The 26,870-nt window shown below is 41.2% G+C and overlaps 1 protein-coding gene across 5 annotated transcripts in view; it reads left to right on the top strand.

Annotated features, from left to right (window-relative positions):
• AK8 (adenylate kinase 8) overlaps positions 1-26,870 on the top strand; it is a 147,334-nt gene that overhangs the window by 75,712 nt on the left and 44,752 nt on the right. For all 5 annotated transcript variants that reach the window (XM_075905784.1, XM_075905783.1, XM_075905782.1 and 2 more), the window contains one exon: positions 13,626-13,767. In XM_075905784.1, coding sequence (XP_075761899.1) covers positions 13,626-13,767 — 142 coding nt within the window. The remainder of the gene's footprint in view (positions 1-13,625; positions 13,768-26,870) is intronic.

Genomic DNA, 26,870 nt, shown 5'->3' with positions numbered 1-26,870 from the left:
ATCCACTGCTGCTATTTCAAAATAGCCCCTCACCAGGGCCATTCTAAGTTATTCCTCCCCAGTGCCTCCTGGGGCTCTAAATCAAGATAGCATGTCTACATTAGGGAAGCCTGCCTTAGACTTATTTTGAGACTTCCCCGCAGTGTACACATGCTATTTCTAAATAAGCTATTTTAGAATAATCAGCTTATTTCAAAATAGATGTGCAGTGTAGACGTACCCTCACATTTTTTTTGTGGCATAGTCAAGGAATCTACATGCATAAGGACCAATCATATACACTCTTGATCTTTACGCACAATTACTACTTCCTCCCTGGATGATTATTAGTAGGGCTAGGTTGAACATGGAGCCGATATCTGCCAGAATGTAGACATACAGTGAGGCTGCTTTTGCAGCATATGTGTTCACCATTCTTCAGATACCTGTCAAAATATGATACCTCGGGAGGACATTAAAAACTGTAAAAAAAGCATATCTGATTTTTCTGTTGAAATCCTTGTAGTTTGGTATTGAGGTGTGTATTTTTATTAACAAAAATGAAAGCAATAACTTCCTGGGTTGCGAAGTCAGCATGAGAACACTAGGGCTAATGGTCACATGAAAAGGAATTCATGCGTCATTCTTTACCTTTCAGATGTTTGCATGTGTTTATTGGAGAGATGGGATGGAAGAATCACTGCTAATTCACATACCAGTTTGGAATACCTCAATAAGCCAAACCCAGAAAAATAAAACAGAACCATCCAAAGCAAGCATCACAATCTAAAAAAATGAGATGCTGCTTTTTAGCTGGGAAAGCTCTGTTAGTTTGGATAATGGCTTTTTCAGCAAAAGGGAAGATTCATACGGTAAAGATAGCTGATTCATGGAAGACATAAAACATCCTACTGTTTGCAGCCTGTGAGAATCAAATGCAATCAATCTGTATTGCTTCTCCCCCTTCTCTTTTCTATTTATAAAATAGTATTATCTGAAGCTGTCCTCAACAGTATTCTACATGTGGGGGATAAAATATGGGATAACCTAATTTCTGCAATAAGTAATAAAAAGTATTGCTATGCAAATATAGTGTCTTTAAAATCAAAATGATTTTAAAGGGGTGCTTTTGGTGCAGTCTGTGAAATTTGGGGTCCCCTGGCAATGATAATCACAGCATCCATGAAGCACTTAATTTCTTTGGACAGCAAATTAATATTCTTATCATTTAAGTGTGAGCTAAAGATTTGACAATAGAACAGATTTCTCTTTTGTTAAAAACTTGCAAAGAGCTTCAAAGTTGAAAGGAGAAGTAAATCTTTATATCTGAGGAGGTAAGCTTAGTGCTATTTCTTGTTTTTAACAGTGTTGTACTGGCGAGCTGCAAGCTGTCTGAACATTGGAGAGAGACCCTTTGGGAGCTCCATTGGTTTTCAGCAAGTCTTTGCATGCAGTGTGTTTGTACTAGCTGAAGACAGCGCATGGCTCTCTAAATAATTTACAAGTTGATTAATAGACTCACAAGGGTATAATTAGAAGAGGGAGAGACAGCAGCTACAGTAACGGGTACAGTGCTTGGGGGAACTAGAGACTTTATTTTTTTAAAGAAACTTTCTAGGGTGCTGGGCGTTTGAAGATAAGTTGGGAAGAGCTCAGTGCCTCTTCTCTTTTGAAGTGGAAATAGGACAGTTTGAATCCGTCGAGTTTAATTTTTCACAAGCTTTAGGGGCCCTGCAGTGCAACTCCCTTTTTATTATTGAAAAAAACTCTCCACTTTTCTTTCATTTTTCACACACACATGCACATCCACACACAGTCCAAACAGCCACTAATAAACAGATTGATTTACTATTTTATTAAAGTTACATTTATACCCATGCTGTACAGTCATCTGGACTGTGTGTACACACATCTATATCACAAATATACAGTATAAAGTTATATAGATATTTATTAACATACCACACTTTAATTTATACATTTTTAAGAACCCTTCACCTCTGCTTGACAATGCTTTTGAAGTAGCTCCGTTTTTCAAGTCAAACTTTTGACTTTTCCACTGGGACTACTACAAAGATTTCTTTATGGAAAATAGGTAGGAGCCTCTTTTTCCACTAGTAGAAAATTGGTGGTCAGAAGAACAAAATAACATTTTAAAATATATATATTTTCCTTTTTAAATATTAACATTTCAATAAAAGAGGAGAGGTTAGAGACTAGAGAACTGTACATGAGCATATATGGGCTGTAAGCTGCCTCTCTGCTTGTATGAGTTATGATGTTATTTTTTCCTTGTGTTTGAATTATCACAATGATTAGAAATTAGTGTACCCTTTTAATTTAATATCTGCAATCTGTTGGCTCTATTTCTGCTCAACCCAGCCAAACAAAAATTGACAAATACTGTTACCAAATATTCCGATCAGAAAGGAGCCATGGTGAAAATCACTCTGCACAGAAATAAAAATCCTAAAGGCCATCCTGTTAAAATAAAGACCCCCATCTTGAAACACAGATCAGAAGAAGTAAATCCTAGTGAGTGTATTTTCCAATACACATACAAGCATTAATGTGTTAATGGGCCTCTCCAATGGCTATAAATGAAAGTTTTTTGCCATTGACTGAAGTGAAATGAAGATCATGGCCTCAGGTGCACCTCTTCAAGTCTTATCTATTATTATTATTATTTGTATTTTGGTAGCACTTACTAATGGTCCTTGCTTAAATGAGAAGTGCCGTTCAAATTAGTGACAATATTCATATAAATGAGGGGTGCAAGACAGGACACATGTTTCAAATTGATGAGTGTCCTCAACTCCCATTGACATCAATGGGCCCAATCTGGAAATGTGCTGTGTTTAAGTTGCCAGTGTCCATTTTTTGACTGAAACGCCCAGTCAAAGAGGGGACCCTGGCAGCTCCAGTTGGCCGTTAAAATCTGGTTGGAGGCTTAGTGGGGCTATAGCAGGCTACTTGAAGCAGCAGCATGTCCCTCAAAGACCAACCTCACAACTCCCAGTGGTTGGGAGCCAATGGGAGCTACAGGGGCAGCGCCTGCAGATGCCAGAGCATGCTGAGCCCCCTAGCTGTCCTTATGCCTAGGAGCGGGGTGGGGGGTTGGGTGCAGGCATTCCACTGCTTCCTGAAGCCATCCGGAACCTGCACCTCTCAACACCTCCCATGCCCCAGTCTGAGCTCCTCCTGCCTTCTGAACCCCTTGGCCCCAACCCAGAGCCCTCTCCTGCACTCCACCCCTCATCCCCACACCATAGCTCATACCCCAAGCTGCAACCCTCACTTTCCCCTGCACTCCAACCTCCTGCCCCAGCCCAGAGCACCCTTCCACACTCCTAACCCTTCATTTCTGGCCCTACTTCAGAGCCTACAGCTCCAGCTGGAGCCCCCATCCTAACCCACCCTCCAGCCTGGAGCCCCCTTCCACATTCCAAACCCACTGGCTCCACCCCTAGCCCAGAGCCCCCTCCTCCTACGGTTGCCATATGGTTTCAACAAAAATACAGGACATGCTTAACATTACATCACAATCTACATTACATCTTATTTAGAAAATACCGGACATTTATATTTTCTCTTTTATATTTTCTCAATTTGTTTCCCGAACAGTAAGCTCAAATACTGGCCTGTCCGATTCAAAACCGGACACCTGGCAACCCTACTTCCTCCACCGTAAACACCTCATTCCTGACCCCACTTCAGAGCCCTCACACCCTCCTGCACCCCAGTCTCCTGCCCCAACCTAGCAAAAATGAGCGAGGGTGAGGGAGAGGAAGTGACTGAGGGGGGGAAATGGAGGGAAGAGGCAGGGTCTTGCAGAAAGAGTGGGCTAAGGCAGGATCTAGGGGCAGGGCAGAGCAGGGCAAGGGTGTTCAGTTTTCTTCAATCAGAAAGTTGGCAACCTTAGCTAAATACTCTAAATCTTGTCTGATGTCAGTAGGAACTAAGAGTTCACAACACCTCTTAGAATGGAACCCTGTGTTCAGAAAGTGCTTTGGAGATGTATGTGCTTATTATTTAAAATTTATTTCACTCCTTATTTACATAAATATTTGGAAAGCTGACATATCTTCTTCCCTTCCCAGTACTCTCCATCCTGCTCCACTGACTAAACCAGTGGCTCATGAGCATTAGATTTCTAGCTAGGTTTCTGTTTGGCTCTTTTTGTTTGTTTGTTTGATTAATAACACATTTTATTTTCTGGCTGGGGTTATGTAATTACATCAATTTATAAGACCCCTATGAAGAGGAAAGAACATAACTTTTTGGCAGCCACCTAAATTATCCCATAAATATTAAAAATTAAATTCTGTCCTCCTTGCTATGTTTCATTAGGAGCCAGGTATACAGAATTAGGCCTTAGTGCAAAATTGAAATGCATTTTTAAAGAGGTTTAAAAACATTGTTAGCTGTTACATAACACTACGTTTTCAAAGCATTGTATTAACATGAACAAGCAGTTCTGTTCTCTGAGTGACTGCAAAAATGGCCCATCAGGGTTCCAGATTTATTGCAATAATGACCCCTTATCAAGCTTTTTCAGTTTAGAAGTCAAAATATATTTTTTGCAAGTGCTGGTCTAGGTGCTTTCCTTGAGTCATTTCCTTTAAAATCACCTAACAAGTCAGTGGCAAAACCTGGATTAGAATGGAGGAGGTCTGGTTCTTAGCTCACCATGGAATGAAAAAATTCTAATAATATTTTAAGACAAAACTAAGCTATTTTTATGTGCCATCCCTTGAGTTTGGACTTCTCAGTATCTCCTGCTATAGCTAAGGATATCACTAATAGCTAAAGCAGTGTTGGGAGCTGTCCGTTTTGAGTTCTTTAAGCATGAAGACTATCATATCATGTAAGGGGCTAAGACTCCCAAAACTCACACTTGACAGTGGAGATAAAGAATGGCCAACTCCATTCATTTAAAATGTATGTCTTGTATTGTTTAGTTCTACACATGTTCTATTAATGATTTAAGATCATAAATGCCTTTTACAAGTACTTTCACTTCATCTCTAATATAGCTGCTTATATTTAAAAAACAAAAACTAAAGCCCCAAGTTATACCATTTTATATCTGTAAAATCTTAAGAATCTAAATGCTCCAAATTTGTCACAAGAAGTAAAAAATTGAGACTATTTAGATTATATTTTATTTTATTACATAAAAATCATTCTAATTCTTATGACAGATCCTACAGTGAATATAAAACTACAGTAAGAGTGTTTCTTGGTGGTGGTTGTTTTTTTAAATTTTGTTAATGTTGCCCGGTGATTTTTAAAATGCTACATTAATACTGGTTATTATTTATCAATTTTTTTCTTAACCAGATTATAAGTAGGTTCAGAATAAATAAATAAACAGAAATGCTTGTAGGATCCCCTGGGTCAAGCAGCTAAATTTCTGAACTTAAAGGAGGCTAACAGAGCTACTGAGAAGTATTACTGACAGTTCCTGTGCACCAACCAAAATTCTTTGCTGCTGCTAGGCATATAACGCTGTGGAATTTGGTTGTTGGTTGCAGTTATGAACAAATAAAAGTCTCTTCAATGGCAAGTCATGTTGTCTTGTTCAAGCCTTCACCTGAGGAGATTCTGCAGAATGCGTATTTGAAATTTCCACCCAGGGTCGTCTCCATTTCATAGTATTTTAACTTGCTTTTTCCCAGATCTTGTCCGTAGAGAGCCGCTTGTGTTGCAATGATCTCATTTTACCCGCAGGTGGCAGTAAATAACAAACAACAGTATAGAAAAGAAAATCTTTGCCTAACGTGATTGCTGTTCTGTTTATTAGTATTATCATAGGCATCTTTAGCAGGGGTTCTCAGCCTTTTTCTTTCAGAGGCACCCCCAAACATGCCATAAAAATGCCACGGCCCACTAGTGCCACTGCAACTGAGTTTTCTATATATAAAACCCAGGGCCAGTATTATGGAGTAGCAAGCCAGTTGCTTTGTGCTCCATGCCACAGATTTTAGCCTGGGGTGCAAAGCTTGGGGTCTTGGCTTCAGTCCCATGCAATCAGGCTCTAGCTTTCTGGCCTGTGCATCATCAAGACTAATGTGGGTTTTGCTTGACGCCCCCCCCCCCCGAAACCTGCTCACAATCCCTGAAGGGGAACCAAACATCTGGTTGAGAGCCAATGGTCTACAGTAGTCATGATTTCTGGTAATATTAGTGAGGAGCTTATGAGATCAACAACTAAGGGGGCTCAAAATCATAAAAGCCATTTCAGTGTTAAGGAAATCATGGTTGTTTCGCTGTCCCTGCTCAGGCCCTCCAACAGGGGGGCAAAGAGGGCAGTTGCCCTTGGGTCCGGCAATTCAAAGGGGCTGGGGCTCCTGGCTGCTGCTACTGTTTAAATTGCCATCAGAGCACTGTGCGCTCTGTGCAGTGCTGGGGATAGGGGGAGGGATACCACAGAGGGGTGCCTGGGTGGTACCCTTCGGGTGGCACTCTGGACTGACTGCCCGAAGCCCTGTCCCTTCCAGGAGCACAGAACCAGCCCTCCGCCCTCACACCTTGCCCAAGCACCTGTGGATGCGGTTGATGCCCCTGTTACCATACTGTGTGTTGGCTGCCACTTGAAAAGTTCTAACCTCAGTTTCCAAGGGAAAGTCTAATTTATATAAAGCCCTAGCAATATGCTGAATGTATTGTTAGGTGTCATCTTCAAAACTTCTTGAGTTTTCTAAAGAATCATATATGAATCCATGTACATACCCTGGAAGTCAAGGTATATCTTATAAGCAGGGCTCGACAAATAGTGTAATCTACTCGCCTATGGCGAGTAGATTACACCCCGGAAGAGCCGGTGTGGAGCGATCTACACATGTGCAGAAGGATTGCGCATGCGCAGAGCACAGAACTGCGCAGCTGGCGAGCAGGGCTTGCAGCTGCTTGGTGAGCCCTGCTTATAAGGGTGTGTCTAGAAGACTATAGGGTTTTTTTGAACAAAGTGGCCTTTTTTTGAAAAAACTGCCCCTGCATTTAGACTGCTGCTGCGTTCTTTTGAAAGTAAATCGAAAGAACACTGCAGTTTTTTCGACCATGGAGATCCTCGTTTTACGAGGAATTACGCCTTTTTTCAAAAGTGCTCTTTCGAAAAAAGGTGCTATGTAATGCAAACTGTGCTTTTTTGAAAGAGCATCCAGAGTGCCTGGGTACTCTCTTTCGAGAAAGTGGCTCGCTTTTTCAAAAGTACTGGTTGTAGTCTAGACTCCCTTTTCCAAAGAGGCTTTTTTGAAAGTATCTTTCGAAAAAGCCTCTTTCGAAAGAGGCTTACAATCTAGACGTAGTCGAAATCTCTGACTTAAAAAATTCACAATCCAAGGATCATAAGACTAGGTGGCTGCTGTTCAGTGATGTCTGATACCATTGACCCCCTGTGAGGGCAGGGAACTGAACATGTGTTAACTCACCCATGTGTTCTTGCTCAGTGCTCCTGAGGGAGGTGAAAACTCCCCAAGACCCATGTCAATATTGCTGTGAAGAAGAAATTCCTTCTGTGATCAACTCCATGCATGGGAACAAAAATTATCCCTCTCTCCCAGAGCTGTTCCTTTTTGCATTGAGTTACCATTGGTATCCTGAAGAATTATATTTATTTGTATTATGTCATTTAAGTGAAACACAGTGGATAATATATGGTGAGAAAACCCTTCTATCATCACAAATCTGGTGCCTTGGCAAGGCTGAATGAAGGTATTGGAATCAGCTTACGCCATAGTGACCTCTGTGTAAATCTCCCTTGAACACATTAAATAACTCTTTATATCTCTCTTGAGCCCATTAAAAAACACAAATGTATATGAACTTTAACAACCATGAGGTCACAGAGAAAACAGAAGACTTCCCTGGAAGAAACAAATAAAATTTTCCAGTGTGAGTAATCTGATGCTCTCAGAACAATAGGATATTCATATCTCACACTTTGCTAAATTTATGGTTGACAGGACAATCCAAGGAAGTAGCCCTTGGCAGTGGTTTGTACTCAGGGCAAAATGTTAACTGTCAAACATTGAGATCAGGCCTCAGGCATCTGAATTAACAGTGAAAGACTTTAGACCTAACTGAAAAATCTGTGTCTAAGGAAGTGATAAAGGCTATTTGGACAGTGTTATCAAAGGGACTTTAAACTTTTGCTGCACAAAACTGACAGGACATATTCCTTCAGATGCATTTGTATTGTGCTTGGATTTATAGGTTTGAGATGTGAGTCAATATCCTTCAGCGTTGTGCTTTAAAGTAAAAGATATTGGGGAGGAATAATTTGAAATATGTGTGTTCAGCTAGGAACATGTGAATTTTGGCAGATCTACAAAAGTATCCTTTGTGGATCCAGAGTCTTGGCTTGTGCCCACTCCCTAATGTTTCACTCTGGAGCTGACTGGCAAGATGATTTAATAAAGTTTACTGTATCTCTGAAGAAGCAATTGAACTTGCATGTATGGAGGGGTGTAGAACATTGTAGTTTCCCAAGTAATAAGGTAAAAATGTGATCCCCAAATGAAGTTAATAGGCAGCAGGTTTAAAACAACAGAAAGAAGTATTTATTCACATAATGTACAGTCTACCTGTGGAACTCCTTGCCATAGGATGTTGTGTAGACCAAAACTATAACAGGTTCAAAAAAGAGCTAGATAAATTCATGGAGGTTAAGGGCATCAGTGGCTATTATCCAGGATGGAATGGGAGGGTATCCTTAGTCTCTCTTTACCAGAAGTTGGGAATGAGTGACAGGAGATGAATCACTTGATGATAACCTGTTCTGTTCATTCCCTCTGGGGCACCTGGCACTGACCAATGTTAGAAGACCGGATAGATGGACCGTTGGTCTGACTCGCTATGACCATTGTTACAGATTGCATTCCCATGAATTTTATCAGTTGGGATTTTGTGTGAAAATTTGCAGTCCTTTCAGATGAATGGCAGGCTCATGAGTTCCCTTGAATACCCATCAAATTTTCCTGGTGTTCTGGCTACTATACAGCAGACTGCTGAAAGTGTATGTGGTGACATGCATTAAACATTGTACATTAACTTCTGATCATGCGTGTTTGCACTGTACTCTGAAAATTAGTAGTCATGAGAAGTAGTGACTGACTGCTAGAGACTAAAAGTTCTCTCCGTGATCACAGAATGGTTACAGCACAAAGAGTAGCAGTTCACGCTTCTCCTACAGTGCCCTGCCAATTGCCTCATCTTTGAATTGATTAGATCACATCTTAGGTCAAAGGTCTGATTCACCCTTCATGTCTAATTCAGAGAGTTCAGCTGTATGACATTGGCTATGTGTTTACTGTGTCAATGGCTGTGAGATAACGGAGACATGCTAAGTTATCTGGCATGATACTGATTTGGCAGGAATGTACAGTAGAGCAAACGGGATACTTCCTTAGCTTAACATCACAATATGCAATGTTCAGGGCCGATGGTTCCAAGAAGAGGGGATCGGATTGGTACTAATGATACAAAACACTGTATTCATAGGTTCTGAGGTCAGAAGGAACCATTGTGATCATCTAGTCTGATTTCCTGTATAATACAGGCCATAGAACTCCCTCCAAATAATTCCTAGAGCAGATCTTATAGGGAAAAAAATTCCAGTCTTGATTTTAAAATGGTCAGTGATGGAGAATCCACCACAGCCCTTAGTAAGTTGTTCCAATGGTTAATTAGTCTTCCTTTTTAACATGTATGCTTTAATTTCCAGTCTGAATTTGCCTTGCTTCAACTTCCAGCCCTGGCTGGAGATCTTCAGTCTGTGCTTTGTTGGAAGATATTAGGGATATTCTTCTATTCTTTCTTCAGGACCAGTATACATTCTTGATCTTTGCACTTCTGTGTGGAGTTGCCCTGGGGACCAGCTCTGCCACATATACAGATTATAGAGTGAATTGGATTCCTTGTCCACAGCACTTACCATGTTCCAGTGTAGAAATAATCCCTCTGGTTCTGCTGCTTTGTGGGCTTTGTGCTAGTGGCTGAACTTCATCCATATATATCTTGATCTCACTAGCTAATGAAGATATGTTTCCACAGTGCTTAATAGGGACATCCTTCTTGGCTCACAATCTCCACAAGTGGAAATCTCTAAAAGTCTCTTATATTTGGACTTCTGTAAAGATAAGAAACCTCTTTAGAGTCTCCTGCATCCAGCTGTCAGAGACAGAGTTGGAAACTCACACAAGTTCAGGTTGGGAAAAAAATTATTCAAAGCTCATGTGCTTTATAATCCCTCTAAAGCATGTAGATTGACTGCTTCATCAGAACAGCTCTAAATTCTACTTTACTAGCAAGCACTCTTGGTCATACACTTGAGGCCAGCGGATCCAAGGTTACTTATCTAGAGACTGTGTATCACTCCAATTACAGGTTAGTAATTTCCCTCGCAGTCACCAGAGAGTTCCACATGAGTGAAAAGGAATTCCAGACCCCACAGTTCTTCATTATCTACTCTGTTTATCCCACAGGGAAGTAAGAATAACATGGATTTCTTTTTCCCTTTTTTATTTGGTCTGCCAAGGATGTTACCATTTTAAAGCAGCTGTTTTAAGTGTGACTATATCTGTTCAAGAACAGCTGGTGCACCATTGAACAGCCTACAAGCTATCTAGAAAACATGTGAATATATATACCTGTGTGTGTGTGTTTATGTACACATGTACTGATAAGTGATTCCTGGCTATCTGTTGCGTTGCTATTTGTGTTTCTGTTATCTAGTGATGTGGCATTGAAATTAGCAGTGTTTCAGGATAGACTTGATGTAGTCTATTTAATTGCAGATATGTGTAGTTAATATATTGCATGGTGGCAACACCATTAACTGACAACTTTGTTTCACCTACAGTAGAATTTTTCCCCATCTACCTTATGGTTGCTACGCTCTGGGCAAAATAAACAGTCACCTAAGACCTGGAATCTGACCACTCACTCAAAACAATGACTTGTTGAAGATAGCCAGGGCCACAAATAATTCCACAATGGTCCCATCATAGCTTTTTTTTTTTTTTTTAATTGTTGCTTTGGGGCTTGTGGATTTTCCCTCCCCTTATGAAAGAAACAAAGAATTGGCACTTTAAATCTGAGGATCCCCTGAGATAAGCTAGAGACCTTGGGTGCTGTGTACCAGTCTGTTCCTTGATAGCATCTCCAGGGCCTTATGTGGCTCCCTCTGTTTCCCTAGTCACCTTATTGGACCCAGCGAGAGCTCTTGCCAGTTGCTGCCTCTGGAATCCTGCATGAAAGAGTGTTCTACATCCATATTGGGGCTCCAACAAAGAGTCAGCAGTCTCACGTAATTCCTTTGTGAAGTAGTAGTGAAACACTGTAAGGAGCCTTTTTCTGGTTTGTGTTAATCTGTGAAACTCCAAGAAAAAATAAATTTACTTTTATCCTATCCTCCCCCACCCCCTCCAAGCTAGTCAGTGGGGATCTCCTATTTCTTATGTCTCTGGATGCAGCTCTGCTCTCCCTCTTGTTTTATATATCCTCAGTCTGACGATTTGGCTGCTTCCTTCTTCATTCTGGCATTTCATTGAAGTACTTCTTCTGATTTTGTCATTCTGCATTGGATTCTATTCCATTGCAGTTTTCTTTTAGCAGATGCTTTTTAGAGAAGAGTGCTATCCTTAACTTATTAGTGTGAAGTGTGTATCCTCAATATACTAATCAGTTTTCTAATTAATTCTGTATGGTTTTCTTTCATTTTTGCTGGTACATTGAATCTTGAGAGCAATTCTATAAACTCGGTGATTCAATTCTAAAAGGAGAAGTGCTGAGTTTCATGACTGAGGGTATGTCTACACAGCAAAGTTATTTTGGAATAATGGCTGTTATTCCGAAATAACTATGCGAGCATATACACAGCAATTCCGTTATTTCGAAATAACAGATGGCTTATTCCAACTTCTGTAAACCTCATTCTATGAAGAACAACACCTATTCCGAAATAGCTATTTCGAAATAAGGTGAGTGTAGATGCTCCACTCTGCTATTTTGAAATAGCCCTTCACCAGGACCATTCTAAGTTATTCCTCCTGGGACTCTAAATCAAGATAGCAAATCTACATTAGGGAAGTCTGCCTTGGATTAATTTTGAGGCTTCCCTGCAGTGTAGATGTGCTATTTTGAAATAAACTCTTTCGGAATAACTATTCTGGAATAACTTATTCCGAAATACCTGTACAATGTAGACATAGCCCGAGTGTCAGAGGTTCTGGAAAATGAGAGAATCAGCATGTACTGAAGTTTACCATTATAGATTTACAAAAATCAATAGAAACAAGACTCCTCAACATGTTGGGTGATGTTGAAATTTTGAGAATAGAAAGTGGGAGGTGTGCAACAGAGATTCCATTCTTTAAAAATTGCTAGAAACCTGGTCTATACTGTGTGCCATGCAATACCCAGCACTTGTGTTAGTATCATGTCAACGATAATATACTCAGTTAAAATACAGGTGTGCACCTGTCAATTTGCTGCAAAAGTGAGTTCCAGCATTACAGATCTGAAACACATACTCTGGTATCAAAACTTCCTACTGTACTGCTGCGTGCAAATGTTATGGCACGATGAATAATGAAATGTTCACATTTCACATTATGGATTTATGTGGCAATCCATTATTCATCTTTGTTTCTGATAGGACCTCCCAGTATGCCAGACACTGTGCAAATACAAGAGGAGGCACTGTCTGTGCTTTTTAAAAATGGTTTTAGATGTTTGCTCACAAAATAACTCCTAGTAGGTGTTTCTGATCATGCTCACTAACCATTTTCATGGGGCTAGATGGGTATGTGATTCTAAACCTAATATATCAGATCCACTTTTGGAAATTTGGCAATAGTGCTTATTTAGACCTCTAATGTAATTCTTCAATAAGTCAGTAGGATGGAATAGCCTGATCGACGCATTTTATATTATAAAGGGTATAGCAAAAACTGATCCATCCCTCCCTTCTCCTCTAGTCTATAAAAATAAATCAAAGGTTTACTTGGTTCTGAATTGCAGTCGTGAAACTGATCAGAGTGTTGTAAACAGCAACAGAGGAGTTAGAACTCTGACTGCAAACTGCTGAAGACAACACTGCAACAATTTTCAATTGTTTCAGATTTGGAAATGTATCTTTCACTCAAAGGTTAGAAAATAATTAAGCTTTCCAGTGAAAATAATCATAATTATAAGACCACAATACACGCTACCATAGAGGAACCATGATGATCTGCTATATTAAATGTGTTCAAATACTTTTTCCTTGCAAAATAGTATTTAATCCAATTTACATCATTGCCTATGCAGCTCTTAGGTTGTCATGTCACACAGTAGAAGGCTAAAAGACAGATAATCTAGCTATACATAGATAATTGTTTATGAGAAAAATTAATCACCTTGCTTACATAGTCAGTATTTATTATTGATATTGTAGTTGTCTTGGAGTCCACAAGTTTGGAGCCCCACTGTAGCTCCATAAATACACACAGTAAATAATAGTCCTTACCCCAAAAGCTCACAGCTTTCAAGCATTAATAACATTTTTGAATGTAAGTTCACTTCATAGGCTAATAAGAAGCATTCTGCCATCTGCTTACTGCTGAGGTTTGACAAACAAAATATTTTTTTATCTCCTTTAGTCCCAGACAACATCGTTTTAAAGTTACTGACAGATCGGATCAACAGATTAGACTGCATGACTACTGGTTGGGTGCTACATGGTTCCCCAAGAGATTTAGATCAGGCAGTACAGATGGAAAGAGTGGGAATTCTTCCAAACAGGTAAGACTTTAAAAAAAATGTTTTAATAACAATGTGTATTATTCCTGTTTGTTGTTCTTCACTATTGTAATCAAATATGAGAAATGAAGAACTCCTATTATCTTAGGCCATGTCTACACTATGCGGAAGATCAACACTGCCACAGTCGATCTTCTGGGGTTTGATTTAGCGGGTCTAGTTCAAACTGAGAGGGCACTCCCATCGGCGCCGGTACTCCTTCTCCTCACAGGGAGTAAAGGAAGCTGATGGGAGTGTTTGTTCCTGCCAGCCTCCCGCTGTGTGGATGGTGATTTAAGATACGTCCACTCCAGCTACGTAATTAACATAGCTGGAGTTGTGTATTTTAAGTCAACCTTCCCCTTTAGTGTAGACCAGGCCTTAGGAATATAATATTTGCTTAGTTATATCCATTTTTTCTTGGGCTCATTGAAGAGTCAGTTTTTGTATGGGTCCATTAGTTGATCCACTTTTCTTGATTGAGTCAGGAGTCTAAGGCAAGATTTTCAAAAGAACTCAGTGTTGGCCTCACTCAGGTCCCACTGATGTCAGTAGGAGTTTTACCATTGATTACAGTGGGAGCAGAGTTAGACCCATCATAAGGGCTTCAGAAAATCCCATCCTGCAAGTTTAGAGTATATTTTACTTTGAACTGCGTGTGTCATTATTATGATGAAAACTTTAAACCACAGAGTATCTGTGTACCCTAAAGCTACGTCTATACTGGCAGCTTCTTGCGCAAGAACTCTTTTGCGGAAGAGTTCTTGTGCAAAAACTCTTCCACAAGAGAGCGTCTACACTGCCATGTGCTCTTGCGCAAGAGGTGTGCTCTTGCGCAAGAGCATCCATGGTAGTATAGATGCTCTCTTCCACAAGAAAGCTCTGATGGCCATTTTAACTGTACGGGCTTTTTGTGCAAGAAATTCATGTTGCCTGTCTAAACTGCCCTCTTCTGGAAGAGCTCTTGCGCAAGAGGGCTTATTCCTCGTGGGGAGAGGAATAACTCTTCCAGAAGAAGCCTTGTTTTACAATGCTGTACTGTAAATTTACTTCTGGAAGAACGCTCGTGAAGTGTAGACAGCCGGCAAGTTTTTGCAGAACAACAGCTGTTCTTCCACAAGAAGCTGCCAGTGTAGACGTAGCCTAATTGTAACAGACTGGGAGACTCCAGGACCTACAGGGATGAGGGCTCCCCTTTGAGTCATCTCAATGACAGGTTCTTGAACCCTGCATAAAGATGCAGGTTAACTACTGTGAAATCATAGTTACTGATGAATGTTGCTCCTGCCACAGATTTAAAAGGGGGTTGGAATTTCTCTGTTTGACAAAGAGGCTAGAACAGAAATGTCTTGCTGGAAAACTCTAGGAACAGCCAAACTTGGGGAGCAAGCTAGAGCTGAATTTTTTGTGTGTTGTTTATTGTTAAAGTCTGATCCCAAGAAGGGGTTAAATTTGGACTATATGCAGTGTGTACATTTTGTTGGAGCTGGGTGTAAATTACAGCTGCTTATGTCTGTGTAGGTGGGGTATCCTAGAATTATGTTAAGATGGCCAGGCCCTCACTGTGAGATCGGTGTCTTTTTGTTTTATATGGAACTATGAAAAACAATGTGATGTTTGGATTTGATTTTAGCTTATTAAAAGAATGTTCAGAAATGTGGCATAAGGGACATGAGTTCTTGGGAGAGAAACCACTCAATCATCATAAGAGAATTCAGCGGAGACTGGTGTCTGTGCGAGGAGGAGGATCCGGGAGGGGGCACATGGTGGCACCCCATTTAGCAATTACATTTTTGGTGGAGTTATAGTGGAGTAGTAGACCTCCCAAGTGCTACCATGAGTTACCTATGAGAGAACTGTTAGAACCTCCTGAGAAAATAATACATAGCACTTTCTGGGCCTGGTCAACAGAGAATGGGAGTCTGTCACAGCTCTCAGCTAGAGGTCCTGGCTGTTCGGCTCCAGCAGTAAAGATTCCTGCTTTCACCTTAGGAGATCCCTGTTTTCAGGCCTTGGGTGTTGACCAGGATGATGACCATCACAAATGCATACAACAGAAATTCTTAGCTCCTACAATTCCAGCAAAGTGCTCCACTTCCTTTCAACGCTAACCTTGGGAAAGGAAATTCACATGCAGAAATGTTTAACATAAACTGGCTAAATCTCTCCTTTCCCAGCTGTTTTTCCATGTGACTGCTTCCCAAGGATACGGTGGAAGGAGGTGAAGATGTATAATTGAGTTAGGACAGGAGGCATTGTGGATGTGGCAAGGAAAGGGTAGGGTGTGTGTTGTTTTCATTTAAAATATACGAATTATTGAAAACAAATATTTTAAAGAGAGATATCGGTTTCCTCATGATTTGAGATAGAGATGTGTCAGAGTAGCTTAAGTAATAGCCTTTCCTGGAAGATACATTCATAGACACACACACAAAAAATTAAAGGGCTGAATCTGTATACAAGCTTATAAGTAAAGCTACAGGAGTATTTTTAGTAAAAGTCATATGTACAGGTCATGGGGAATAAACAAATATTCATGGGCCATGACCTGTCCATCATGAGGATGTTAATGTGTACTTGTTTACACAATTAACTGATAAGCCTGAGATCAGTTCATTCTAATGACTACATGCCCCCCCTTGCTGCTTCTGACTCCTCGTGCATGCTGGCTCCGTGGAGCCGCCTCTGCCTTCTATGCTGCTGCCTCTGATAGAGAGGCAGCAGCACGGGGGCAGAGAGGGACTGGCAGTAGCCAATACACCTGGGAAACTGGCTTTCAAGCAGGCTCCCACAGAGCTGCTCCCTCCCCCACTGCTGCAGGTGGGAGCCTCTGCTTGTGGGGAGCGGGCTTATGTGTAACCACTGAAAAATTCAGCGATTATATGTTTACAAAAAACCACGTTTGTTAACATTCCTAGTCCATTACTTGTACTAAATACCCCTGATTAAATCTTAGCTGGGGGTCGGGAAGGGGTGCTAATCTGGGAGAGCCTCCACTCTGGGATGACTAATTGGGTGGCCCTGCTCTGACAGGGTCTGGGGGCCAGCAGCATCAACCGCGGGGGCCACTGAGCAGCGGTTGCTCTGACTGCCTTTGGGGCTGCATGCCCACTGCTGCTCCCATTGTCCCACTGCTCCAGCAGCTCTGATGCAGCTGACTCCAGGGCTGCCCGTCCACTGCTGCCCCAGCCAGCCACAGCACTGCTGCCAGGAGCTGCTAAGCTGTGGCTGTTCCCACTCTCCTGGACTGGCCTCACTGGTCCTTGGGGCTGGCTGGCTGGGACCAACTCAGCTGCAGAAGGGGGCTCAGCCCGGCACCACTCCAGCAGCATCTGGTGAGGCTATCCCTGAGGCTAGCTGCTTAAGTAGCCCTGGGGTCAGCCACACCAGCTTCTGCAGAAGTCACAGAGGTAGCAAAATTATATGGAATCCATGACTTGAGCGATCTCCATAACAAACATGGAGCCCTGCTCTTAAGTAGGTGTATGCATGTGAACATTCACATTAGATTAAGTGTGCATGTTTGCAAAATCAGGGCCTAAAAGGGAGCATAACAATGGCTGGTGCAAAGTTTTACATGTGAAAATTCCATACTAATCCATGCACTCAACTCCCATTGACTTTAACACAAGTTGCATGCATGTATTTCAGAGCAGACTTTGGCCCTTTACTGTTCTACACAGGGGTTGAAGTAAGGGACAAAAACAGATTTCATGGTAACCTGATTGATTTTGGAGTTGATTTTTCCCTCATGAAACTGAAGTACCTTGTATATACAAAAAGAAAAAAAGATTATAAACAAAGGACATATAGCAGCACAGGGTGGAAGGGATGTAATTTAATTTCTCTTGTGATGCTAGTTATAAAACACTATCTGCGGTGGTGGTGTTTTTGACATCAGTAGAAAATCCTGATAGAATTATAGCCTTGAAATCAATCTGGGAATAGAATGCAGAAGTCTATAAATCAGACACAAAACAACCTACAAAGTCTCATTTTAGGAGGGTTCGGTAGATGAAATTAGATTAAAATAAATTTACATATATATCAAGTTTATTATTAAAACCTAGTCACATCAGTAAACAAAATTATTTGTGAAAGGGTACGTTACTCTGTGTTTTGAACTCAGAGTAGACCTCTTTGGCAAATCAGAACACAGAGTTATTGTCTGGTTGTCAAGTCATAAATCTGTTTCTTAGAGCTAATAAATGGTTAGTGTTCAAATACTATGTTTTATCAGACTCCCACCTCATAAACCAAGTGCACATAATACTAAATTATACACCATTGAGAAGGATCCGTCTCCTGACTCCTACATCTTACGGAAAAAGAAACAAACCTAGTAATTGATGGTAAAAAAAAAAAGAGAGAGAGAGAGAGAGAAAGAAAATAAAATTATTTGAAAACAAACAAAATGGACTATAAAGTTTGTTAAAACGTAATAATAAAAAAGTGCACACAGGATCAGCCACTGCATCCAAAAAACTGCCCTAGGACAAGGAGGGAAATAATTCATATTCACACTGCAAATCTAAGGTATTCAATTTTTTTTAAATTAGCATTTGCCATAGAGCAAAACTAGTCCACAGACTGGTACAGGGAAGTCTGTATTCGATCAGACTAAAATGTCCTCTTGTAGCAACAGTCTTTCTGTACTCTAAGAACACATGCATTGCCTTCTACATTCCTCCTTATGATGCAGTTACAGCTTAAGTGGACAGGATCCTAATCGTGTTGAACTGTGGCAGCCTTTAGGGCAAATAAGAAGCAGAATCTATTAGTGGTCTCTCAGTCTTCTAGTAAAGGAAGATTGTTAACCCCTTACTGTCTGCAGTAAGCGAGAGTCCAAATTCAGTTAGAGGCTAGCATCAGATACTCAGGACTGCTGGTGTTAAGGGTTTAATGAAGTCCTTTATCAAAGCAAGTGCAAATGTCAGTTCTAGCTCTTGTTGCTTTTATTACTTGAGCTAAAATAGAAAGTATATTGTACAACTGTGGGTGTTTCTAAGATATAGTAAAACTTATATGAAAAATATCTTGTTTGTATTCTTTCGCCGTCTGCATACAAGCAGGAACTAGATCTGGGCAAAATGTTCTCCAGACAATCTAGAGAAAACCAGAGCTCAAGTGAAAATCTTAAACGGCTTTTTCTATAAAAGTACACATTGAGTAAAACAGCTACAGCCTCTGTCAAATTTATAGGTGAAATAAAGGTCACCACCAACAATGTAGGCTATTACTATTATAGCTCCTGTCATTAGCTTCAGCTTCCAAGTGGTTCACAGCTTATCTCAGCCAATTCTAAATACAATGACAATGATCGCAGTCAAATCAACTGAGTGACAGCACATTTGTCTACAAACTGACTGCATTCGTCTGTAGTTGCTAAGTAATAGAATGTCCCATTTCACTGAAGATGCACTGAAAAATTGCTGTGTGTCATGAATATCATATGCTAGCTCAAGACTCGATAAGCCTGCATTGTATGCCTGTTATCTCTACTGCTTCCATTAGGGATGTTAATGGGTAACCGGTTAACAAGTACCCAGGAGCGGTCCCCTGCGGGTGGAGGGTTGCTCCAGCCCACTGGGCCCCCCACATGGGGCTGCCAGCTCCCAGCCCATGTGATCTGGGAGCTGGTAGCTGGGCATGGTCTGCTGGTTCTGCTGGCCTCATGCATGGAACCGGCAGCCCACTAGGGGCAGGAATTAGCTGGGTTGGAGCAGCCTCTACCTGCATGGAGTGGGAGAGTGGTGTCAGTCCGGAGTGGCCCCTCAGTCTGCCTCCATTTAATCAGTTAACTGGTTAAACTTAATGTCTAACCAGTTAACTAATTAAACAAGATTTTATGTCCCTAGCTTCCACTACCATAAATTTGATTCAACATAGAACCATAGAACACTAGAACTCAAAGGGACCTTGAGAGGTCATCAAGTCCAGTCCCCTGCCCTCACAGCAGGACCCATTACCGACTCTAGACCATCCCTGATCGATATCTATCTAACCTGCTCTTAAATATCTTCAGAGATGGAGATTCCACAACCTCCTTAGGCAACTTATTCCAGTGTTTAACCACCCTGACAGTTAGGAGGTCCAACCTAAATCTCCCTTGCTGCAGTTTAAGCCCATTGCTTCTTGTCCTATCCTCAAAGGCCAAGGAGAACAATTTTTCTCCCTCCTCCTTGTGACACCCTTTTAGAAACCTGAAAATCGCTATCATGTCCCCTCTCAGTCTTCTCCTTTCCAAACTAAACAAACCCAATTCTTTCAGTCTTCCCTCATAGCTCATGTTTTCTATATCTTTAATCATTTTTGTTGCTCTTCTCTGGACCTTCTCCAGTTTCTCCACATCCTTCCTGAAATGTGGCGCCCAGAACTAGACACAATACTCCAATTGAGGCCTAATTAGTGTAGAGTAGAGCGGAAGAATGACTTCTTGTGTCTTGCTCACAATACTCCTGTTAATGCATCTCAGAATCATGTTCGCTTTTTTTGCAACAGCATCACACTGTTGACTCATATTTAGTTTATGGTTCACTATGACCTCTAGATCCTTTTCTGCAGTACTCCTTCCTAGATAGTCGCTTTCCATTCTGTATGTGTGAAACTGATTGTTCCTTCCTAAGTGGAGTACTTTGTATTTGTCCTTATTAAACTTCATCCTATTTACCTCAAACCATTTCTCCAGTTTATCCAGATTATTTTGAATTATGACCTATTCTCCAAAGCAGTTGCAACCCCTCCCAGCTTGGTATCATCTGCAGACTTAATAAGCATACTCTCTATGCCAATATCTAAATCGTTGATGAAGATATTGAACAGAACCGATCCCAAACAGACCCCTATGGAACCCCACTTGTTATGCCCTTCCAGCAGGATTGTGAACCATTAATAACTACTCTCTGAGAATGGTTATCCAGCCAGTTATACACTCACCTTATAGCAGCCCCATCTAAGTTGTATTTGCCTAGTTTATTGATAAGAATATCAAGCGAGACCGTATCAAATGCCTTACTAAAGTCTAGGTATACCACATCCATTGCTTCTCCCTTATCCACAAGACTTGTTATCCTATCAAAAAAAGCTATCAGATTCGTTTGACATTATTTGTTCTTTACAAATCCAACATACAACCCCCTTCTCTGGCATTTTCTGCCTTCTCACTAGTTCTGTGATGTGGCATCTTGGGCAAGAAGAAAGCTCAATCAGGTTATCCTGTCTGTCATTTCTAGAGCATTTAAGAGAGAATGTGGATCTTATAGGACAGTGTTTCTCAACCAGTGGTACAAGTACCCTTAGGGGTACTCAAGAGAAGTCTGGGGGTACGTCAACACAACTGAAATTTGGAGAAAACTGAATTTTTGTTTTAAGTTTCACAGCTCTTTATTATTTTTGTACATTTTACACCCAAAAATTTCATCACCCACCCAGCTACAATTAAGTTGTTTAAACAAATGTGTTGCAATGGTAGGAAAAAAAATTGTTTGTCTGAAAACTGTAGGCACTGGGGGTACTTATAATTTTTTTTAAAAAGGGGTACTTTTATTAAAAAAAGATTGAGAAACACTGTTCAAGGGAACCTGAAGAAGACCATAAAAAACGTAACCTAAAAGCACAGTATTGGATTCACATCTTTAAAATGATGTGATCATAAGGTGCACCAAGGAGTAAACAAACCTGTCCTAATAGATCTGCAACCTTAGTGCACAGGACTTGGTTGATTTCTTTTAAACATGTTTGTTTTAAAGTGATCAGAGACCCACACATTCTTGTAAACATTATTTAACTATACAGTACAGTAATCTACTCACAGGCAGCAAAAGCCCTGTCAACTTCGTGTGTTGACCAAAGCAGCCATCGTCAAAGGACAGCTCTTCGGGTATTGAAGTTGCTGGACTTTATTATGATTTATAAAAGTGCCCATAAAGAGTGTCTAGAAAACAGGTGATCTGGTGGGTGGTTGAAGAGGTATGAGTACAGAGGCAAGTTGCTGTTCTCACATATCTTGGCCAGGAGCATGATGGAGCCCCCCCACCACTTATATGGGGCATTGCTCTTACTAAATATGGGCAGCCAGTCCAGTTTACTAAGCTCTACCTTGACCAGGCGTATGTGAAATGAGTGACGCCAGACAGGCGCACAGTAGTCTGCTGCTGCTGAATAGCAGACGGCAAGCATCCAGGTTGAGCCAATCAGTTTTCCAAGCAAGTTGTACTGAGTGCTAACTTTGACTGCTGTCGTCTTAAAGTAGTTGCAGTATGTCAGAGAACTATCCAATGTCACACTGAGGTGAACCGGGTTTGGGTGGTGCTGCAGATGTTGGCTGTTTAAGAAAATATTTAACTTGTGGCTTGTGGTTGCATTATGAGATGAAACACACTAGAAATTATCTTGGAAAAGCTTGGCTGCAGGCACCATTGACTACAGTAGTCTGCCATGAGCTTCAGATCATCATCCAAGACCATGTCAATTACTGAGAGGATCTGAGCTTGATAGCTGAAGCAGATGTTGTCTGCATAGATCAACTACCATGAGAGGGTTGCTGATGCTGATACACACGGAATAGTATAGGTGAAAAAACGGAACCTTGAGGAAAACTATTAAGCTGACGCTTCCAGGAACTGCAGGGGTCACCCATGTATACTCTGAACTGCCTATTTGTGAGGAAGGGCTCTGGTATTTTGAACACTCAGTGAGGGGCAATTCCAGAGAATTTACATGGAAGGTTTAAACAGTGTCATAAACAGGTATCTCTTGTCTTTAGATTTTGTTGAAAACTGTTTTTTATAAAGATGGTCAAGGTCAGAACTTGATCACAGATGCTATGTCCTTTCCTGAACTCTGTCTGCCCAACCTGCAAGACCTCACCCACTTGCAGGGTGATTTGTTGTAGGATCAGTCGAACACCTTAAAACACATTGACAGAAGGATATTGGGTGGTAACTTGCCATATGGTTGCGGGGGTCTTTGTCTGACTTGAGAATGGTAATAATCTTTGCTGGACACCAAGAGCATGGTAGCTTCTTTTAAATAGTGATCTGTACATAGAAATTAGTGAGCCACTGTCATACCTTTAGTCCAAGGTACTTGAGGAATTCCAGTAAGATGTTATATACTTCCATTGTGCCTGATTTGATGGAGTTAAGGACTTTATCTGTGGCTTAGGTTGACTTCTGCCCACGTTCTGGGGTTGAAGTACTTCTTTTGCTATTATATTTATCTGAATGAATTGTCAGAGCCCCTCACAAATTACAAAGCTGACAGTCCCAGTCCCTGCCCCCAAAAATATACAATGCAGATGTCAGGTAGGACATAACAGAGGGACAAAACAGGCACATGAATTTGATGAATTGGGAGGAGGAGCTAACAATAAAATGAACAGGGTTTTATGGTATACTTCACCAAATTTCCCATTGTCAAATCCAAAAGTTTCTTTACCAATGCCAAAAATACCTTAAAGATGAATCTAGATTGGAGATCTTATTGCTTCTTGATTGGACTTCAAATGAGTGTGGCTGTATCTCCAATTATGTCACTTTCATCTAATATTTTTAAACTTCTTTTTCATCTGATTAATAATAGGCTGGGTGTCAATAAGTTAGAACAAGGATAATGTTCTTATTTCCGAAAACAGAATCTGGGAATGTATTAGGAACAAAAGGAAAAAATTAGAATGCAAAAAAGGGATTTTATTTTTATCATTTGGTCTTTACGTGAAGCTTTCATATTTCTGCGGCTGATCCCAATGTGGATTAGGGATAATAAACAGCCTATTAATGGAGGCCTGAACTAGGAAATGGAGTTTGAATCAGCAGCAAAATTCAATGGCTGGCGAAGGTTAATAACTCCATTACTACCAGCTCTATTTTTTAGCCGTTTGAAGAGCTAGGTGTTAGCCTTATCTTACTCCTCGTTAATTGAGCTAATAGAATCCCTGTGACCCTACCATGCTGCCATTATCTGAGAGTTTACCAGACATGGACTAGAATACTTATCACTGAATATGTATTCCACAGATGCATTTTCTTTTACCAGAAGAAATATTTTTGTTAAAGATCAGAACTTCAAATTATTTTTTTCTTAATGTTTCCTTGCCACCTTCTATAACTGACATAGATATGGAAATGAAGGTAAATGACTTAATATCATGCTTCGTTAATGAGGAGAAAGGTAAGTCCCATAATAGTTGTATCGAGAATCCATATGCTGACCAAATTATTCTGGCATGGAAAGTGTTACAAAGGCATTTTTTAAATCATAGGTCTAATTTCAATGAGGGATTACATGTATTTTCAATAGGCATGTTTTATAACTGGCAATATACATAAATCAGTATTAACTAATGGAGAGGTAAATGTTATAATTTCCCTTCCTATTTGCTCCTCATTTTCACAAGAAAAACACAGAAAAAAATTTGGTGATCAAAATGTTTAAACCAATGTAATAATCTTCACTATAACATCAGGAACAGAGAGAATGGGTTTATGAACAAGGCACCTTCCCCAAATTACTTTTATAAACACTGTCAATATAGTCTGCAAAGTCAAAACATATCACTTTACTGGACTTTGGCTTTATCAAGAAAGAAAACAAGAAGAAATGATACAGACAAGTACAAACCTTTTCCCCAAGTTTTGCCTGGCTTCTACATTCAGCACTACTCAGCCCATACTCGATCATCTTTTCCTAGAAATCTACTTCCTCCTACCTTATATCTCTGTTGGAGATTGAGGGATTTGTCTCTGAGTCAGCAGACCCCGTATAAATCTATCCTAGCAGGATTAACAGCTGCAAGCTGCATGGCACATTTCAGCAAACACTGTCAACCTGTTTATGTAGATATATATATATATATATTAACTGCATACATTGCTGTCACATTTAGGGATTCCTTTAGATAAACAGATTACTTGCATTTACAGAGGCAGCTCATTTGGATACTTTTGGCACCAACAAATCCCCTATATTTAGGGCCCTACCAAATTCACAATCCATTTTGGTCTATTTCAAAGTCAGAGGACAGTGGCTGCTGGGCAGTAATTTTTGATTTGGGGCTACTCCAAGATTTTTATAAGTGGTCAAGTGCCATACTTTTCTATGGAGGGAGCATGGGATATGGGACAGAGGTTAGGTGCAGAAGGGATCTTGAGGTAGGAGACTAGGGTACAGGAGAGGGTGTGGGGTCTGATATGGAGTTTGCGTGAAGGAAAGAGTTGTGATTTGGGGCATGGTATTGGGTCCTGGAGGGAGTATGGATGCAGGAGAGGATTCTGGCTTGCGGAAGGGATGTAGGAGGGAGGTGTAAAGTCTGGGATGGAGTTGTGACTAGGGGCAGGGAGGGAGCAGAGGGTTTGGGTGGTGACCTGGGGCAGGAGGGGGTGGTGTCGTGGGTGGGGCAGGGAGTTGGGGAGTGGGAATGGATGGGGTGCCAGAAACAGGCTCTGGCTGGGAAGCGCTTACCTAGGCAGCTTCTGGCCAGCAGCCCAGCAAGACCTTCAGGCAGGCTCCCTGCCTGGTAAGCCCCAGAAAGCTCAAAGCAGCTGGCTGCTTTCACACAGGGCGGCGGGGAGGGGGGGGGGGGGGTTGCATGCTGTCCCTATCCCCAGCACAATCTCTCAGCTCTTATTGGCCAGAAACCAGCCAATGGGAGCTGAGATTGTGCTGGGGGCGGGGCAGCAAAGCCTCCCGCCTCCCCCATTCATGGCACAGAGAGGCACATGGAGCAGCCAGCTACTTTGAGTGGCTTGGGACTGCTCCATGCCTGAAGGTCTTGGAGGAGCGGCCACATGCTAGATTGAAAGGCTTGGTGGGCTGGATCTTGCTCGCCCCTGTGTTAGACCCTCAGGGTGTGTCTAGACTACAGGGTTTTTTTTTAAAAAAAAGCCTTTTTAAAAAAAAAAAAACTTCTCCTGCTGCTGCGTTCTTTCGAAAGTAAATCGAAAGAACGCAGCAGTTTTTTTGACCACGGAAAACCTCGTTTCACGAGGAAGAACGCCTTTTTTTTGAATGTGCTCTTTCGAAAAAAGGTGCTATGTAATGCAAACTGTGCTTTTTCGAAAGAGAGCATCCCGACTACCTGGGTGCTCTCTTTCAAAAAAGCAGCTTGCTTTTTCAAATGTACTGGTTGTAGTCTAGATGCTCTTAGTCTAGACGTAGCCTCAGTGTGTGAGCAATCCATGCACCCAGGAGAGAGAGGGAGAATGTTTGGTGCCACCTCAGACCATTAGCCCACCTCATCCAGTGTCCAGCAGAGATGTATGTACTTAAATGAAATGAGGACTTATTTGTACCTCTAGACCTGACAGACCCTACTTTGCTTTTGATCTTTCCCTGCTTCCTCTTTCCCCATCCACCACCCAGGATCATTCTTCTTCACCAGAGGACAGTTAGAATTGTTTCCTGTCCTTCACAGCACTTTCTTTTAAGAAAACAGAAACAGATAATGCGAGATAAAGGCAGTAAGGGTAGGAAGCCAGTCCTAAAGATACCTCCATCCTCATTCAAAGGGAAAGTCTCCTGTTTCGTTCTTCTGTGAGACAGAGGAGGTGGATACTTTTGGCACCACTGATGTTTTGGCACCACTGATGTTGACATGCTGATTTTGAGACTGCTAAAATGCTTGATGTTCCCCACAGAGCTCTCCCCCAACCCTCCCAACCCCCCCCCCCCATGAAAAAGCATAAATGAAAACAATTGATTCGAATTCCTGAATCTTTAAAAAGATCATACAGATTCTAAATGGTTCTCAGGGAAGAAGAAACATGCTGGCAAACTTTCCTGAAACTTTACGAAGTTGCTCAAGGATAAAAGGATTAAATTTTATTCTATTGCTAAAGCAGATTCTAGAAGCTCTTCCCTTGTTAGAATCCCACTAATTCCAATTGAAGCTATTTCTCCTAAGAGAACCAGTGGATTAAAAAAAAAAAAATCCAAGCATTCCGCCCCGCCTCCCCGTCCCCGCTGAATGATGTCTTTTCTACAGCTCTTAGTGCAGCTACCGTATGATCTCTTGTAACAGGACTGGCACCCATCTCTTGCTGGAGCCTGCTCTCTGGCCAATATGTGCCTGCAATCACTCAGGCTAGGTCTACACTACAGCTTTTTTC

This window comes from Pelodiscus sinensis, chromosome 22 (assembly GCF_049634645.1).
Source record: "Pelodiscus sinensis isolate JC-2024 chromosome 22, ASM4963464v1, whole genome shotgun sequence".
Taxonomy (NCBI): Eukaryota; Metazoa; Chordata; order Testudines; family Trionychidae; genus Pelodiscus; species Pelodiscus sinensis.
The sequence above is the reverse complement of the archived record's forward strand: the minus strand, read 5'-3'. Positions and strand labels throughout refer to the sequence as shown.